This window comes from Sitophilus oryzae, unplaced genomic scaffold (assembly GCF_002938485.1).
Source record: "Sitophilus oryzae breed Bouriz unplaced genomic scaffold, Soryzae_2.0 scaffold_980_pilon_pilon, whole genome shotgun sequence".
Taxonomy (NCBI): domain Eukaryota; kingdom Metazoa; phylum Arthropoda; class Insecta; order Coleoptera; family Curculionidae; genus Sitophilus; species Sitophilus oryzae.
This window is the reverse complement of record NW_022147617.1, coordinates 2179272-2195646: the sequence shown is the minus strand read 5'-3', so window position 1 is coordinate 2195646 and position 16375 is coordinate 2179272. Positions and strand designations below refer to the sequence as shown.

The 16375-nt window shown below is 30.7% G+C and overlaps 1 protein-coding gene across 1 annotated transcript in view; it reads left to right on the top strand.

Annotated features, from left to right (window-relative positions):
• Nucleotides 1-16375, top strand: part of LOC115891258 (headcase protein) — a 169661-nt gene that overhangs the window by 73642 nt on the left and 79644 nt on the right. The window contains exon 4 of the mRNA XM_030911686.1: nt 10550-10646. Within this exon, the coding sequence (XP_030767546.1) occupies nt 10550-10646 (97 nt within the window). The remainder of the gene's footprint in view (nt 1-10549; nt 10647-16375) is intronic.

Genomic DNA, 16375 nt, shown 5'->3' with positions numbered 1-16375 from the left:
AATCATGATTTTTTCCAACTCTGGTTATAATTGTTATTATTATTATTGTTTTACAATTATTTTTCGATCTAATAAAGTATTTAAACGTTATAACAGCAAGTGTAACTTTGTACTTATTTGATGAGGGTATATTTAATATAGGAATACTTTTTTATAGCTTCATAGGAAAAGTTTTTATAATTTCTTCAGTTATCTTTCAATTTATCATAAGTTTTTAAACAAGTTGATTGTTTTTAAAAAATCCGTTAATCTTGATTTAAATCAAGTTGATTTAAATCATCGCACCCTGGTTTGGGGTATTCAATTTCGGTAATTCTTCCAAATTCAACCCAGAAAACAATTAATTGCTGATCAACCGCCATAGCAAAGAAACCAAAGCATATTTTATAACAAATTGTTTCCAACTCTCTGTCATAGTAAGCAACCCTATAGGTTTTGCGAATCCCTCATTGCCTAACCCTCGTCGACGGCGTCAAAATATTAATGGTGGCGACCTTGTCAAAGGTGGTGATAGGGTCTTAAAGTATTACGGAATAAATTCGTCTATGGTAAATGGCATTCTGAAATGATTTTTTTTTCACCTATGTTTAAATAGGTAACTAATTTTTGAAAAACTAATAAACATATTCTGCATTAGTAACGTGGCCAACAAAATATAACTGGAGTTTAATTTTAATGTAGGTTATAAACAGCTGAAGTGAATATTTACGTCGGTTTAATAATAAACTCAATGATAAATTTAGCTACAACCTACGTGTTTTTCCTCATGTTTGAGTATTGTTTTTATTTTTAGATTCTACAGATTATTATTATTATTACTACTAGATGATTTAATAAGAAAAAAAGTATAGATCTTACCCACATGCAATACAGGTTGGATAATCGGAATGAGTTATAAAGAAAGCAATCCCAATCATTGTACCTAAAATTCTGTATATTCTGGAGTATAATGTCATATTTTGCAAAAAAATTTAGATACAATCATAAAATGCCAAAGATAATAAGTTAAACAAGTACAGGGTGGGTCAAATTCGACGCTTTTAAATGGAAACACCCTTTTCTATAGGAGATAGACAAAAACTAATATCGGTGTTTGGAGCTCAATTTTTGTCAAAAATATGATTGTGAAAACCGCATATCGATATCTGTTACCGTTTCGGAGTTACGGGGTGTTTTTCAAAAATATGCATTTTTAACAAATCGCTGTAACTTTTTTGCTATAGAAAATTTTGTATTTTTATGAAAACATCCCCAAAGCACCTTTTTACGTAGAATTTAATGGTTTAAGTATAATTTTTTTTAAATTAATAATTTAAGAATTATCAACAGAAAATTTGATTTTTTATATGAGACACTCTGTATATTTTTAATTTATTGAAAATAATTTAAAATTACCTTTCCAAAAATATAACACACTTGATATTTTGCTCGATTCCTCTTCGAGATATAGAGTATATAAAAATTCGCCCGCTTTAAATAAGTAGGCTTTGTACGGCACCGGCTGTAATGCAAAGAAATTCTAGCTGTGAGCATCAATTAAAACGAAAATAATATTTGCTATGAGAGATGCAGAATTTTATAACAACTTAAAATATATTTACCCAACATCAACACATTTAAACTATATCTAATAACAATAAAAATAAATAGCAAACCAAGACATGAGATTTTGCTACATGTGTTCAACATATCGACCGTCTTCTGTTATGGAGAGAGGGGGCAGTTTTTGAACATTTCTCGCGGAATTCATTAACTCAGTGGGGGTGAAAGAAACCCTCTCATAACTGCTAAGTATTTCTAATTCTTGTCTAGATTATACGGAAGAATAAGGAACCTTTATTATTCCGCAAATATATCCATAGGATTAGATCCATGGGCGCTAAGTCAGGCGGCCTCGACGGCCAACGGCTGGGATCTTGGTTATATAGTTATTCAATTATTCTTGAAATTGGCTGCAAAAATTTGCTGATAACTTTAGCGGTCAGAGTCTTGCTGCAAAAATATGTTTTCGAGTTCCATTAAGGGCATATCATCAATAAGGGGTCCAAAGCCTACTATAGTTAAAAGTGGCGAACTTTTAAAAATTCTGTATTTCGAAGGGGATTATAACAAAATATCAAGTGTGCTATATTTTTGGAAAGGTAATTTTAAATTCTTTTCAGTTAATTAAAAATATAGAGGGTGTCCCAAATAAAAAATCATTTTTTCTGGTGATAACTCTTAAATTATTAATTTTAAAAAAATTATACTTAAACCATTAAATTCTACGTAAAAAGGTGCTTTGGAAATGTTTTCATAGAAATACAAAATTTTCCATAGGAAAAAAGTTACAGCGATTTGTTAAAAATGCACATTTTTGAAAAACACCCCGTAACTCCGAAACGGTAGCAGATATTGATGTGCGGTTTTCACAATCATGTTTTTGATGAAAATTGAGCTCCAGACACCGATATTAGTTTTCGTCTATCTCTTATAGAAAAGGGCGTTTCCATTTAAAAGCGTCGAATTTGACCCACCCTGTACATAGTAATATATACTATGCCATACAAGTCAATATACAGGGTGGTCCGAACTGTATTCCGGAAACTTCGGCAGCATATTCTGCAGATAAAAATAAGTGAAAAAGTTCGTATAAATGTATGTCCTAAAATGTTTAGTTTCGGAGATACAGGGTCTTGAAGTTTCATTTTTATTTCGATTTTTTCCAAATAATTTTCGAAGTAACGTCAATATTTGGATGAAAATTGGTGTCTGGAAGTTTTTTGACATGAGAAATTTGATTTTGATATCAATTTGACTCCTACTTGTAGAGGGCGCTACCTACATATTTCTTAACTGGTTTGAAGACTAATAACTTTTCGTCCGTACCTGTATAAAACTGCTGAGTAAAAAAATATACATTAACGACGTTTTTTACGTAAAAATAGTCTCTTGATAAAAATCGCTACGAGTAATGGTTTTCGAGATATTTGGAACCGAAATTATCATTACCTACCTGTCATCATTGATATAAATTAAGCATGTTGACTAAATAGTTATTGGACTGAAATCATAAATTTGAAATGTTTTTGTGCCAAAAATTCAACAGAAACGGTTTTATCATTATTTTTTCGAGAAAAATTTTTATTAACTTAAAAAAATAAAAAGTTCCCAAATTTATAACATCTTTACTTTTTGTCAATAATGACATGTATTGACTATTTTTTTCTAAATATCTTGAGAACTGTTGCTTGTAGCGATCTTTACCAAGAGACATTTTTTACGTAAAAAGTCACAGAATGTAAATTTTTGATTCAGTAGTTTTATACAGGTATGGACAAAAAGTTATTACACTTTTCAAAATAGTTAAAATACATGTAGGTGGCGCCACCTTCAAATAGGAGTCATTTTGACATCAAAATCAAATTTCTCGTGTCAAAAAACTCCCACACACCAACTTTTATCCAAATATTGACGATTACTTCAGAAATTATTTGGAAAAAATCGAAATAAAAATGAAACTTTTCTACACCCTGTATCTCCGAAACTAAGCATTTTTGGACATACATTTATACGAAATACGACCTTTTTTACATATTTTTTTCTGCAGAATATGCTGCCGAAGTTTCCGGAATACAGTTCGGACCACCCTGTATATATAGGCAAAAGCTTAACGATTGGAAAATACAATTTGACATTGACAAAATTACAGGATGACAACTTAAGGCACTTTGGCGTTTCACTGGTTTTCCATTGTTACCTGTTCAGTTTTAATTTAAAAATAGACGCAGTTTTTCTTAAATCACTTAAAATCGGCTTGCCCAAAATTGTTGAAATTTGGCATGTGTATTCAGCATATGCAGACCTTTAAAAAACCTATTTACAACTTCGCTGTAAAAATAAACAGGGTTGCCAAAGCACAATTACATAACATGTAATATCTAAATGATTTTTTCAGAGTTGAATAACTACAAGTCATATATTAACTGTGTAGCTTTCAACTATCAATATCATCGTAGTTGTTTATAATCACTATAATCAGTAAATAATAATGAACAACTTTTGTTTTACTTCAGGTAATTGTCTAATAATGGATTTTTTTTTAAAAGTGACAGTCCTTTAAAATTCCATTATTAGACAATTAACTGATGTAAAACAAAACTTGACGTGGAAAGTGACAGTCCTGGTCACTGTCACTGTGAGAATTATATTATTAAGCTTCATTCAAAATCTCGCAATTAGTGGAATAAATTATTGGTTTCAGTTACACTTTATACTTTTTTTTAGTTTATGATCATTCACAATGTAAAGTCTAAAAAAACACAATTAAAATTAATAGAATATCCTAGCAGCAGCTTCCAGCTGTCAGTTGTATCCATAGAGAAAGCATAATATCACAGATAATATCAACGATAATATTTAGCTTATAAAACAATAAACTTTTGATATCTAACGAAATTTTGTCTTGCCCATAGATAAACAAATAAAAAGAGACTGACAAATCTCACGGTAAAGAGTGGGACCGCGTTCCCGTAGCGCAACTCAGAATAACAATTTTGAAACCAATTAGCAGGACCATGGCAGGACGTACGTCTTTATTGCTATGTTTCTTTATTATGTGTGCTTTATATGAAAAAGAAAGAGATAGGTATAAAACGTATGGTTAGACATTATTGCATATTCTGGCTGGCGGAAAATTTAAATTAGCCATTATTAGTAGTATTCTTTCATTCTGAAACTGAAAATTTTCACTTAAACTGATTTATTCCCTATACTACGTAAAGAGAACGTGGTGTAGGGAATAAATCAGTTTAAGTGAAAATTTGCAGTTTCTTTCAGAACGAAAGAATACTACTATTATAAGGGAAATTATAAAAAAGGCAAAAATTGTACTGTTTTATAAACATATTTATTTATACATAAAAATAAATAAACTTTTTATAATATAATAACAAAAAATAACAGTGTTTATTCCACCCACCTACCAATTTTAAATGCATAATAACTGACTGTTGCAGGAAACGATCGGCCAATTTTTTTAAAGGGCATTAAAAATATCATTTTCTAAAAAACTGCCTAATTGCAATAACAAAGTGAATATCCAAGCAAAGAAGACTTTACGAGAATCATGATCCTGAACCATATTCAAGTCCAGTTTTAATCCTAAAACAAAAGTAAAATAGGTATATTAATAAAGTTTCTGGTTACTATAAACCAGCTATAAACTACCTACCCAAAAAATGAAAAAAATTGTATTAATTTGTTATGTTAATAGTGTTTATATTGTCCTTATGGGCACTTTCCAATCTAAACTTGTTTCATTTATCTATGATGACGAATTGTCATGATGTTGTCATCTTGGTAGTCATGATGACGAAAACGAAAGGCGATTGTTCTAATTTCTATTTAGAAATTACGTTTTATATGGCTGTTTCTTTCTCTCCTGTTATATTAGAATGAGATAGTGGGCCCAATAGACGCAATGCGCAGATCAACATAAATAGAACGAAATTTTGCGTTCAGAGTTGCGCTACGGGAACGTTGTCCCTCTCTTTGCCATTCAATTTGCCAGTCTCTTTTTATTTGTTAGTCTATGGTCTTGCCGGGTGATAATCAAAGGCCAAAATGACATTCGTCGCAAATTTTGAAGTATAATTAGTGGAAAATTTAAAAGTTTGTTAACTTTTTCCATTAATTGAAAATTCCTATTACTAAATTTGACATTCTGAATGCTTACATTCAAATTATAGGAATAAATTTCTACGCTAATTGAAACCACTAATTTATTCCACTAATTGCGAGGTTCTGAATGAAGCTTTAGCCACTTTAATTCATACTTTTACAAATAATATAATAATAATATTTATTTCATTGACTTTTGTTACATTTCAAGGTAATATCAAAGTATCTCGTTGACCAATGTTTGTTTTATTTATATTTATTCAGGAGTACTTAAATTGTATGTCGTTGAATGTAGAATGAATGAGGGTACTGAAAAGTTATAGAGCTCTGCGTTTGGCAGTCTTTTCTTTCCTGCTGACCACAGGGACCTAAAACCTTTTAATGGTTTCAAGGGCCATTTTTGTCGATATTAGTTATACGAATCTCCTCTCCGTTTGTAATAAATCTTGCCTATGTGGGCTCTAATGGCCGTTTCGAGAAATAATTAAACTGTCATGGGGAACAGACACTGAGGTTACTGATTTGTCGCTTGACAGGAGAGTATTTGTCTGCCCACGCCTTAAAACACGAGTGTATGTATGGTCTACACAGCGGAGAATCGTTTTCTAAAGTGACAGTTGTTTGTATATTTAAGAATATAGAAATATTGTTTTTGAAATAAATAAATAAAAAAAATTAAGATCCAATTAGGTATTGTAATTAGTACCTAATACAATTAATTTTGCTCTTGTATTGTAACACAAAATATATTTCCGTTATATTTTAAAATTTATAATATGGAAATAAAATGGAAAAATCAAATTGGTTAAAAAGTTATCTTTAAAAACAGTAATTCTTTCTATTTTGATGTATTTTTTAGCCGACCATACCAACAGGTATGGTAGGCTATTAAGATCGGGAAAAAAGAGTTTTTTTAATTTCACTCAATATGAGTTGTTTGGGTCATAAATGACCTAAATACAAAATATTTTCATGGTGTCTGTCTGTCTGTCTATCTGTCCGTCTGTCTGTAACACGATAACACAAAAACCGCTAAACCGATTTTAACCAAATTTGGTACAAAAATATTGTGGCACCCGAGAATCTGGCCATTATTTTTTGGTGGGGGTGGGGGGTTGGTAAGGGGGTATGGAAGGGGGTTAAAAATTTTAAAATATCATAACTCCAAAATTACAGTAGCTAGCGAAACGCCGGTTTTCAATTTAAGATAGATTATTTTTGAGATAAAAAAAATTGGAAAAATTCCTTTACTATGAAACTAAAAGAACTGCCTACCAACTTTTTATTAACATATTTTAGTATGGGCGGCTATACGTGCATCCCGGGGCCAATTTTTTTAAAATTGATCCATCCTTTATCAAAGTATATCTGTGGTAAAAGTATAAAAAGAAAATATGTATTCTCTTTAAGGCCAAGTTGGCTGCCTCTGCAAGTCAATATTTTGTTTTCTTTTTATTTTCTTTTATTTTCTCTTTGATACTTTTATATACTTCATCAGTCATTGCTACTATCATAATTAAAAGCCTATTACTAGCCTAATATATTTTGTGACGGCTTACTTTGAATTGGCATGTCATGCACTAGATATAGATGGGTCACTGATATAAAACAAATAGATCCGTCATTTAGAGCGGCCTGGTGATCCGGAAGAAACTAATCGAGAGTTTAGGCATAACATAATTTTAGAATTCCGTTATTTATTAATGCTAACTTAAACGGTAACGTTATTCAAGCGCAAAGTTATTCCTTGTAAGATACAAAATAATAAATGTAGACTTTTTTTACTACAATTTACGTTTTATTAGACCATTAGAAATGTAACATAGATAAAACGAAAATAACATTATGAATGTTTATGAACATTTTGAAACCCCAACAATAGAGGACATAGCGCCTATTTTTTATTTAACAAATAAATTATAATATAGTAAAAATATTACAGACTACTAATTAACTGTTACCTACTTAAACACTACATATATTACTAGCTATGTACTTACTGATTTATGATTAAACTATTTTTTTTTTATTTTGTTTATAAATTTATTATTTCTAAAATATCAAATTGTTGTAAAAAATGTCAAAATGTCAAAAATGTGTTTGGTAAAAAAATTAATTAACTGTTGGCAGCACACGCCATCCACTCTGCGCCGACAACTTGTTGCGAAAGATACAAACAAAACATAGACACTTTGATCTTTACCGACTCGAGACGGGACATTGAAAAGTCTCCAAATTTTGAAACAAAAATGTCGCAGAAATGCATTGGATTTGTCACAACTTTGTCGTAAAACACGAATGTTTATGTCTTATCCCTGTTTTGTCTGCTTGGTCTGGACCCGGCATAACACGAAAATGATAAGCTACTGTAAATATATAAAAAACACAGGAATAAACAAACTAATAAAAACACAAACTATAAACACAAATCACCGAACTTTTAGACAAACCAGAAAAATCTGAATTAATAATTACTTAAATAATGACTTAGAAATAGCTTGACGGATCACCAACATTTTGTCGACCAGACTGCAACTAAACCATAGACGGTGGTCAACACAGAGGCCATCTTCATATATAAATTAGAAACCTGTACTTTTGCGCCGTCTGGCGATGCGGAAGAAACTAAATTTGTAGTTCTATAGAATTACCATTGAGTGTCTGGGCCTACTCGCTACCACTTACAGATATTCACGTCTCTATCCAACACACGGAGACAGCAACGAAGTCACATAGGTATATAGACTGTATGTGCAGGACGTAATTGTTATTACAATTACGTCCTGCACATTGGTTCCTCCATTTTTTAAAACAAAGTATTGAAAGGAGTTTAGCTGGCAATCACTAATGGAGCGACGCGACGCGCGACGGAGGAGTCATAGCGGAGTATGATTATTGAAATGCAGAGCCGTCATCATTGGGTTCGGCCAAGTCACTTCGAACATATATTTTCAGATAAATAACATTAATTGCAATAATAAAGTATTTTGCTTTTGTTCGTGTGTCGTGTGACAATTTAAAGGAGATATATTCTAAAGATTGGTATTTCCCTGTTAAATAACAAAGTATGTTTAAATATACATTGCGTGCTGACTAACTCCGAATTTTCTGGTGTTTTGTTGCATTCATTTTGTGGTTCGGCAGTCACTGCCAAGGCCACTACGCAAAATGTATAACAAACCTTGTGCTGTTTTGCAGCCGATTGAATAAATAACATAATATAGATCGGTGGCAAATAGTCGCATACACACAAAGAGTTAAATAATTCAAATATCCGATTCCAGACTTAATGGTTATTTTTGCAATCCGCAAATTGTTAATAACAGTTGGGTGTGTACATTCAAAACAACTTGTTTACAATATTCACTTATTATTTTTTTCAACGTGTTTACCTATCTTATTTTACTGAATTTAATTTTTTAACATATTTTTTTTTCACAATAAAATACTTTATTTTTTACACCGGGCGTGTCTGAAAAGTGGCTCATCCCTATAACTTTTTTAAATTTTCAGATAAAATAACGAGATTTGTTAGGTTAGTATACGACATAAATTAGGATTGATTGGCGTATTCAGTGGTCATTTCCTGTTTCACTGGACATAACTACAACTTTTGATTTTTCAATGGCACTCTCGGTATTTTTTTACTTTATTCGATAGAAAATGACACTTTGAATGGAATGACATATCATGTCAACTTTTGGACATTCTCCCTTAAAAAATCTTACTTTAAATTTCAATTTTTTGGCTGTTTTAAAAACACTAATTTTTAATCAAGGAGCCTTATTGGAAAAATAGATTTGATCGTCTAATATTTTTCGTGTCTTGTCATGGCCGATTAAAATAGATGCCCAAATCGTATTTTTAATCATATCTCAATGTTTCCAAATGGAACAAGAGTTGCTCATTAACATATTTGGAAAAAACATTTTTACGAATAATTTTGGTACCACACACTTGGTATTTCGAGTCAAATTATTGTCGTTATGAACCGCATGTTACAATTTCAAATAAACCATATGCCAAAATGTCAAAAGTAGACATATGATATGTCATTCTATTCAGAGTGCCATGTTATATTGAATGAAGTAAAAGAATACTGAGGGTGTCATTAAAAATAAAAAAATTTAGTCATTTACGGTGAAAGAGGAAGTGACCAAAAACAATTGAATATGTCAATATGCCTAATTTATTTCATATACTTACTAACATACTAAATCTCGTTTATAGCATAACCCCTAATTTAACTCACTAAACTCGAGTATAAGAAGCATTATTTACTGAAAATATACAGAATGGACATTAATATTATGGCTGTAGAAATTTCTTAGTAATCTTTTTTTATGTACTTGTACCGAGACTTGTACTAATTTATTTTAATTCATTTTCTTTCATTAAGTTTGTGCTGTTAATAACACGAATGGGTGTAGTAAAAAGTTCGTTAGTATAATTTAGTTATTACAGTTGAGGGTTGGAACCTTTGGTGTTACACAGCAAAATAAAAACACTAAATCACCACAATACACCAAAACACTTTTACTTTTACACTGGACGCGCGTTTCGCTAACCATGTTAGCATCATCAGCAGATGATTATAAACTACTATTACTATTGAGTTTATCTGCTGTTTTGGTGTATTGTGGTGATTTAGTGTTTTTATTTTGCTGATAATTTAGTTACTTAAGTTTATGTCACATATTTTCTTGGTTTAGCTGTATATTTATAGTTACTAAACTGGACACCGCCATGCAAGATCTGAAGTATTATTCATATTCATTTGTCTATAAGCAAATTAATTTAAACGTGGTATTCAAATATGGGTATCTTTACAATATATTTTTATTTACAGTGTATTTTACTTTATTAAACTTTTCTATTTTTTTTTCAGGCTGACTGGTGGAGCTAATGGAATTTTTACTCGTCGTCTAGACTTCAGTTCATTCAACACACTCCCAAAGAATAAATTAAATTCTTATCAAATTAAGGTAAGAAAATTCGTTTATTATACTAAAATTATCCTTGTATAGGAAACAGTTATAAATAATAAGCATACCTAATACACAACCGTCAAATTTTAAGTTGCTTTTTATGAATCATCATTGGTATTATTGTCCGGAATTATGAAGATAATAAACGCACAAATAGTTTATTACAAATTTAGAGCCATATGGATATAGATTTATAAAAATACCCATCTTAGACGCTATCTTGATAAAAATAAATACTCACAATCTATCTTATTTTAAATACAATTTACTTTACATAAAGATTTTATGTAAATGATATGATAAAAACCTATATACATTTATATTTCTAAGTTATATTTATTTCTATTGCATACCGGGTGTTTTTCAAAAGTAGCTCGCCCCTATAACTTTTTTTATTTTTTCAGATAAGAAAATGGAATTTGGTATGTTAGTATATGATATAAAACGGGATTGATTGACGTGTACAATTATTATTTTCCACTGTCACTTCCTGTTTCACAGGAAACGACTCCAAGTTTTGATTTTTAAATGGTACCCTCGGTATTTTTTTACTTAGATAGAATGACATATCATAATAATATGTCAATTTTTGATGTGCAAACGAAACACAAAAAATAGCATTTTAAGTTTCAATCTAGAGTGTCACGACTGTGTTAAAACCCTTAACTTTTATTCAAGAAACTTTGGAAAAATAGATTTGATCGTCTAATGTTTTTGGTGTCTCTTTTCGCCGGTTAAAAGAAGCCCAAATCGTATTTTTAATCATGACTCAATTTTTTCAAATGGAATGGGTGTGGCTCATTAGCATATTTGGAAAAAGAATTTTTTACGAATAATTTGGCGCCACAAATTTATATTGGTTGCAGGTCCGATATTTGGTTAATATCGACATTACCCGGTTAATCTCAAGAATAACACACAAGACATCCAAAAACAAAATCAAACCCAAACATTAACCGGACATATCGGACTTTAACCGCAACATATACAATATAATAATAGATTCAAACAATATAATACTATAGATACAAGCAATATTAAAAATTGTTGATTTGTTTGTTTAGGTTTGGTTTGGTTTGGTACAGTTGAGGGTTGGAACCTTTGGTGTTACACAGCAAAATAAAAACACTAAATCACCACAATACACCAAAACACTTTTACTTTTACACTGGACACGCGTTTCTCTAACCATGTTAGCATCATAAACAGATGATCATAAACTGAAAAACAGTTTGGTTTGGTTTGGATGATCATAAACTTTTTTTCAGTTTATGATCATCTGCTGATGATGCTAACATGGTTAGCGAAACGCGCGTCCAGTGTAAAAGTAGAAGTGTTTTGGTGTATTATGGTGATTTAGTGTTTTTATTTTGCTGTGTAACACCAAAGGTTCCAACCCTCAACTGTAATAATAAGAAATCTATACTAATATATAAAATCCTTAAGTGACTGACATACTGATTAATCACGATCCAAACCAGAGTTGAGCTCAAACCACTCAACGTAAGAAGCTCAATTTTGGCATACAGGTTGATTCTAAGGTGTAGAGGTTCGATAAGAAGGGATTTTTCGAAATTCCAGTTCCAAGAGGGTGAAACCACCCCTCAAATATTACAATATTTTTTATTTAAAAACGGTCAAGTATCCGAAAAAACGCTTAAACACATATATTTTATTTTATTTTTTTACATATTTTAAGATTTTTTAAAAATGTATACAGGGTGTTTCGAAAAATCTGGTCATTGATTTATCACGATCCTGCTTAAAGCGCTTGACGTAAAAAGCTGATTTTTGAAAAATATATTGACTTTAGGGTGTAGGGGTGCGATAAGAAGGGATTTTTCGAAACTCGAATTCTAAGAGGGTGAAAGTCTTAATTATCATACGTAGAGACGAAAATAGCAAAAGTCAAAACGACTATGTTTATACTTATTATTTCATTAGACTTAATCAGTAGGACTATTCCTCAACATATAATTTTGATGGTTAGATTTATTCGACGACCAAAAATTTAATTAAGAGATATGAACGAATATTACGGATGTCATTTTATATCTTAAGGAGCAAGGACAGGGAATACATAAACCATGGCATTGTTAGTACCTATATTCATATTGAGACAGATGAATAGTCCTCGGTGAGTTATATAGCCTCTTTTGTTCCTCACTAAAAGGGCCGACTCATTAGCATATTGAATAATTAAAAAATCTCAATTAGAAATTCTTTTTAGGTTGAGAAGGGTAAAGCCCACGTAGATTAATTGTGTCGTAAAACCATTGTGTTGGATTGGTGGATAATTTATGAATCACGAAGACTTCTTGTTGAATTCGAGTTCCTAATTTAATATATTTAAACAATTAACAATAGAAAACATCTGCATACCACGGTGTGTATTTTAGCTGCTAATTAAATCGTTTATTTTGAAAAAGGAAATTTTGACTTTTGCATAAATTTTGCAATACATAATTTTTAACTTTTAACCCAAGTAATGAATTTTAAAAAAATATAATGCTTAGTTTCCGAGATACAGGGTGTAGAAGTTTCACTTTTATTTCGATTTTTTCCAAATAATTTCTGAAGTAACGTCAATATTTGGATGAAAATCGGTGTGTGGGAGTTTTTTTGACATGGGAAATTTGATTTTAATGTCAATATGATTCCTACTTGTAGAGGGCGCCACCTACATATTTTTTAACTGGTTTGAAGAGTAACAATTTTAGTCCGTACCTGTATAAAACTACTGGGTAAAAATATATATATTTACGACGTTTTTTACATAAAAAAGGTCTCTTCGTAAAGATCATTACGAGTAATGGTTCTCGGGATATTTGGAATCTAAATTGTCAATTCCTGTCATCATTGACATAAATTAAACATGTTGACTAAATAGTTATTAGATTGAAATCGTAAATTTGAACTATTTTTGTGCCAAAATTTCAACGGAAACTGTTTTATCGACATTTTTTCGAAGAAAAATTTACGATTAATTTAAAAAAATAAAAAGTTTCCAAATTTATTATTTCAGTCAAATAACTATCTACTCAACATGTTTATTTTCTGTTGATAATGACATGTGTTGACAATTTCCATTCTAAATATCTTGAGAACGGTTGCTCGTAGCGATTTTTACCAAGAGACATTTTTTACGCAAAAAGGTCTCTTCGTAAAAATCACTACGAGTGACAGACTCTCGAATCACAACTTGAGATATTTGAAATCGAAATTATCAATATCTGTCATCATTGACATAAATTAAACATGTTGACTAAATAATTATTAGACTGAAATCATAAATTTGAAATGTTTTTGTCGCAAAAATTCAACAGAAACTGTTTTATCATTTTATCGTTTTTTCGAATTTAAAAAAATAAAAAGTTTCCAAGTTTATCGTTTCAGTCAAATATCTACTCAATCACTCAAAATGTTTATTTTTTGTTAATAATGACATGTATTGTCTACTTCCATTCTAAACATATTGAGAACGGTTGCTCGTAGAGATTTTTACCAAAAGACATTTTTTACGTGGAAAATCACGGAAATGTATATTTTTACATTCAGTAGTTTTATACAGGTACGGACGAAAAGTTATTACTCTTCAAACAGTTAGAACACATGTAGGTGACACCCCATACAAATAGGAGTTATATTGACATCAAAATAAAATTTATCATGTCAAAAAACTCCTAGATATCAATTTTCATCCAAATATTGACGTTACTTCAGAAATTATTTGGAAAAAATCGAAATAAAATGAGACTTCTACACCCTGTATCTTCGAACCTAAGCATTTATACATTTATACGAACTTTTTTACTTATCTTTATCTCAGAAAATGCTGCGGAAGTTTCCGGAGTACAGTTCGGACCACCCTGTATATGTATTTAATAGATATTGTTAAACCACCATTAATCTTAAGGATATCATCACGATAACCAACACGTAATATCTGTACAATATTACTGAAAAAAAATCTCACAAAACAATAAAAAAGATTTAATTTAACAACATTGGGATACGTTAAAATTCTACGATGACTCTTTGAAATATATTATATCTTTATAAAATAGGGTCTAATCTTATACATCAAGAGAGGGAACTTAGGTGTCTAATATTTTGTAAACTACTCAGACAAATAAATATTTCAGTAACTAATTTATTATTTCAAAAGTTTCACGTGAGATTACTAAGTTCTGTTACATATGGAAACAGGAGAAACCCTGCAAACTTTCTTAATCCGTCTAAGGTTCGTAAAGCGCTTAAGTTTTGTATGGTAAAAGAAAGCTTCTAACTTGCAGTGCTTTTCTCATCTGTTTAGATGGTTTCCGTATTATTCCGTAGTTATATATTTTAGATAGTTTTAACTATCTACATTTCAATTTCATTTATGAATAGGTATATTGATATTGATCATATTTAATAACTTTAAAATACCGAAAATGTTGAACTTTCCTATTTATACAAGTTAAAAGTTAACTAATACGTATTTTTTAGCAAACTTCTGACGGTTGCTTACATATACAAATGTGACCATTTTTGTAAAAATTTGAATCAGAAAATAGAAACACCTGCTGAAACGAAGAACTACGTTATATCTACGATTGAAAGAATTGGGGAGATACGCAATCTAATGGGCGAATTCGCGACAAGGCTGATTTCATTTTCCCTTACGTCTCAAGTGCTGTACGGTGGAGACACCAATCGTTCTGCGGTCAACGCATAAACACTTACTTTCTCTAATTCGGCCCTCGAAGAGGAGCCACTAAATTAATCAAGCTCTGACGTTGCCACTTCGGGAAACACTAAATGAAACCAAAGCACCCACTTTTGATTGCATTGGTTTAAACATTTTCGTTTGTTTTATTTCGTGTTTCTCTGTTATGTATCAGGGGATGTACGTGAAATTTAGCAACATCGACAGCCATGTTATTACTGGTGCGAGACGACCATTGAATATTTGTATTAATGGCAACGTTGGGGCGTGCTTAATTTAGGTGCTCCTCCAGCGAAGGCACATCGAAGACGGTGTTGATAACGGTTATATGTAATTATTGTAAATAAAAATAAGTAAAAAAGTTCGTTTGTGAAATTGATGTAAATTTGTGTCTGAGAGTTTCACATGAGAAATTTGATTTTGATGTCAGTATGGTTAAGATGTGGTTTCTAGAGTAATAACTTTTCGTCCGTATAAGCTACTACTAAAAAAATATACATTTAAGACGTTTTTTTTTTACGTAAAAAAGCTTTCTTCGTAAAAATCGCTACCGAGTAATGGTTCTCGAGATATTTGGAATCCAAATTATCAATACATCAATGACATAAATTAAACATGTTGGCTAATAGTTATTAGACTGGAATCCAAATTAGGCTATCATAATTTTCTCGAAGAAAATTTTTTTCGAAGAGAAATTTATGATTAATTTAAAAAAAAATAGAAAGATACCAAATTCATTTCAGTCATATCCATTCAACATATATTTAATTTTCTCAATAATGACATGTATTGACTATTTTTATTCTAAATATTGTTCTAACGGTGCTCGTAACGATTTTTATTATGATACAATTTTTACGCAGAAAATGACGGAATTGTATTTTTTTTTGTATTGTATTTTTTGTACCTAACCTTCCCTAAGGATACAGTCTATTAATACCCAGCATGCCGACGTACGAACATTTGCATGGAAATCAAAATACCTACCTATCAAATATTATGTATTTTCGCTTTT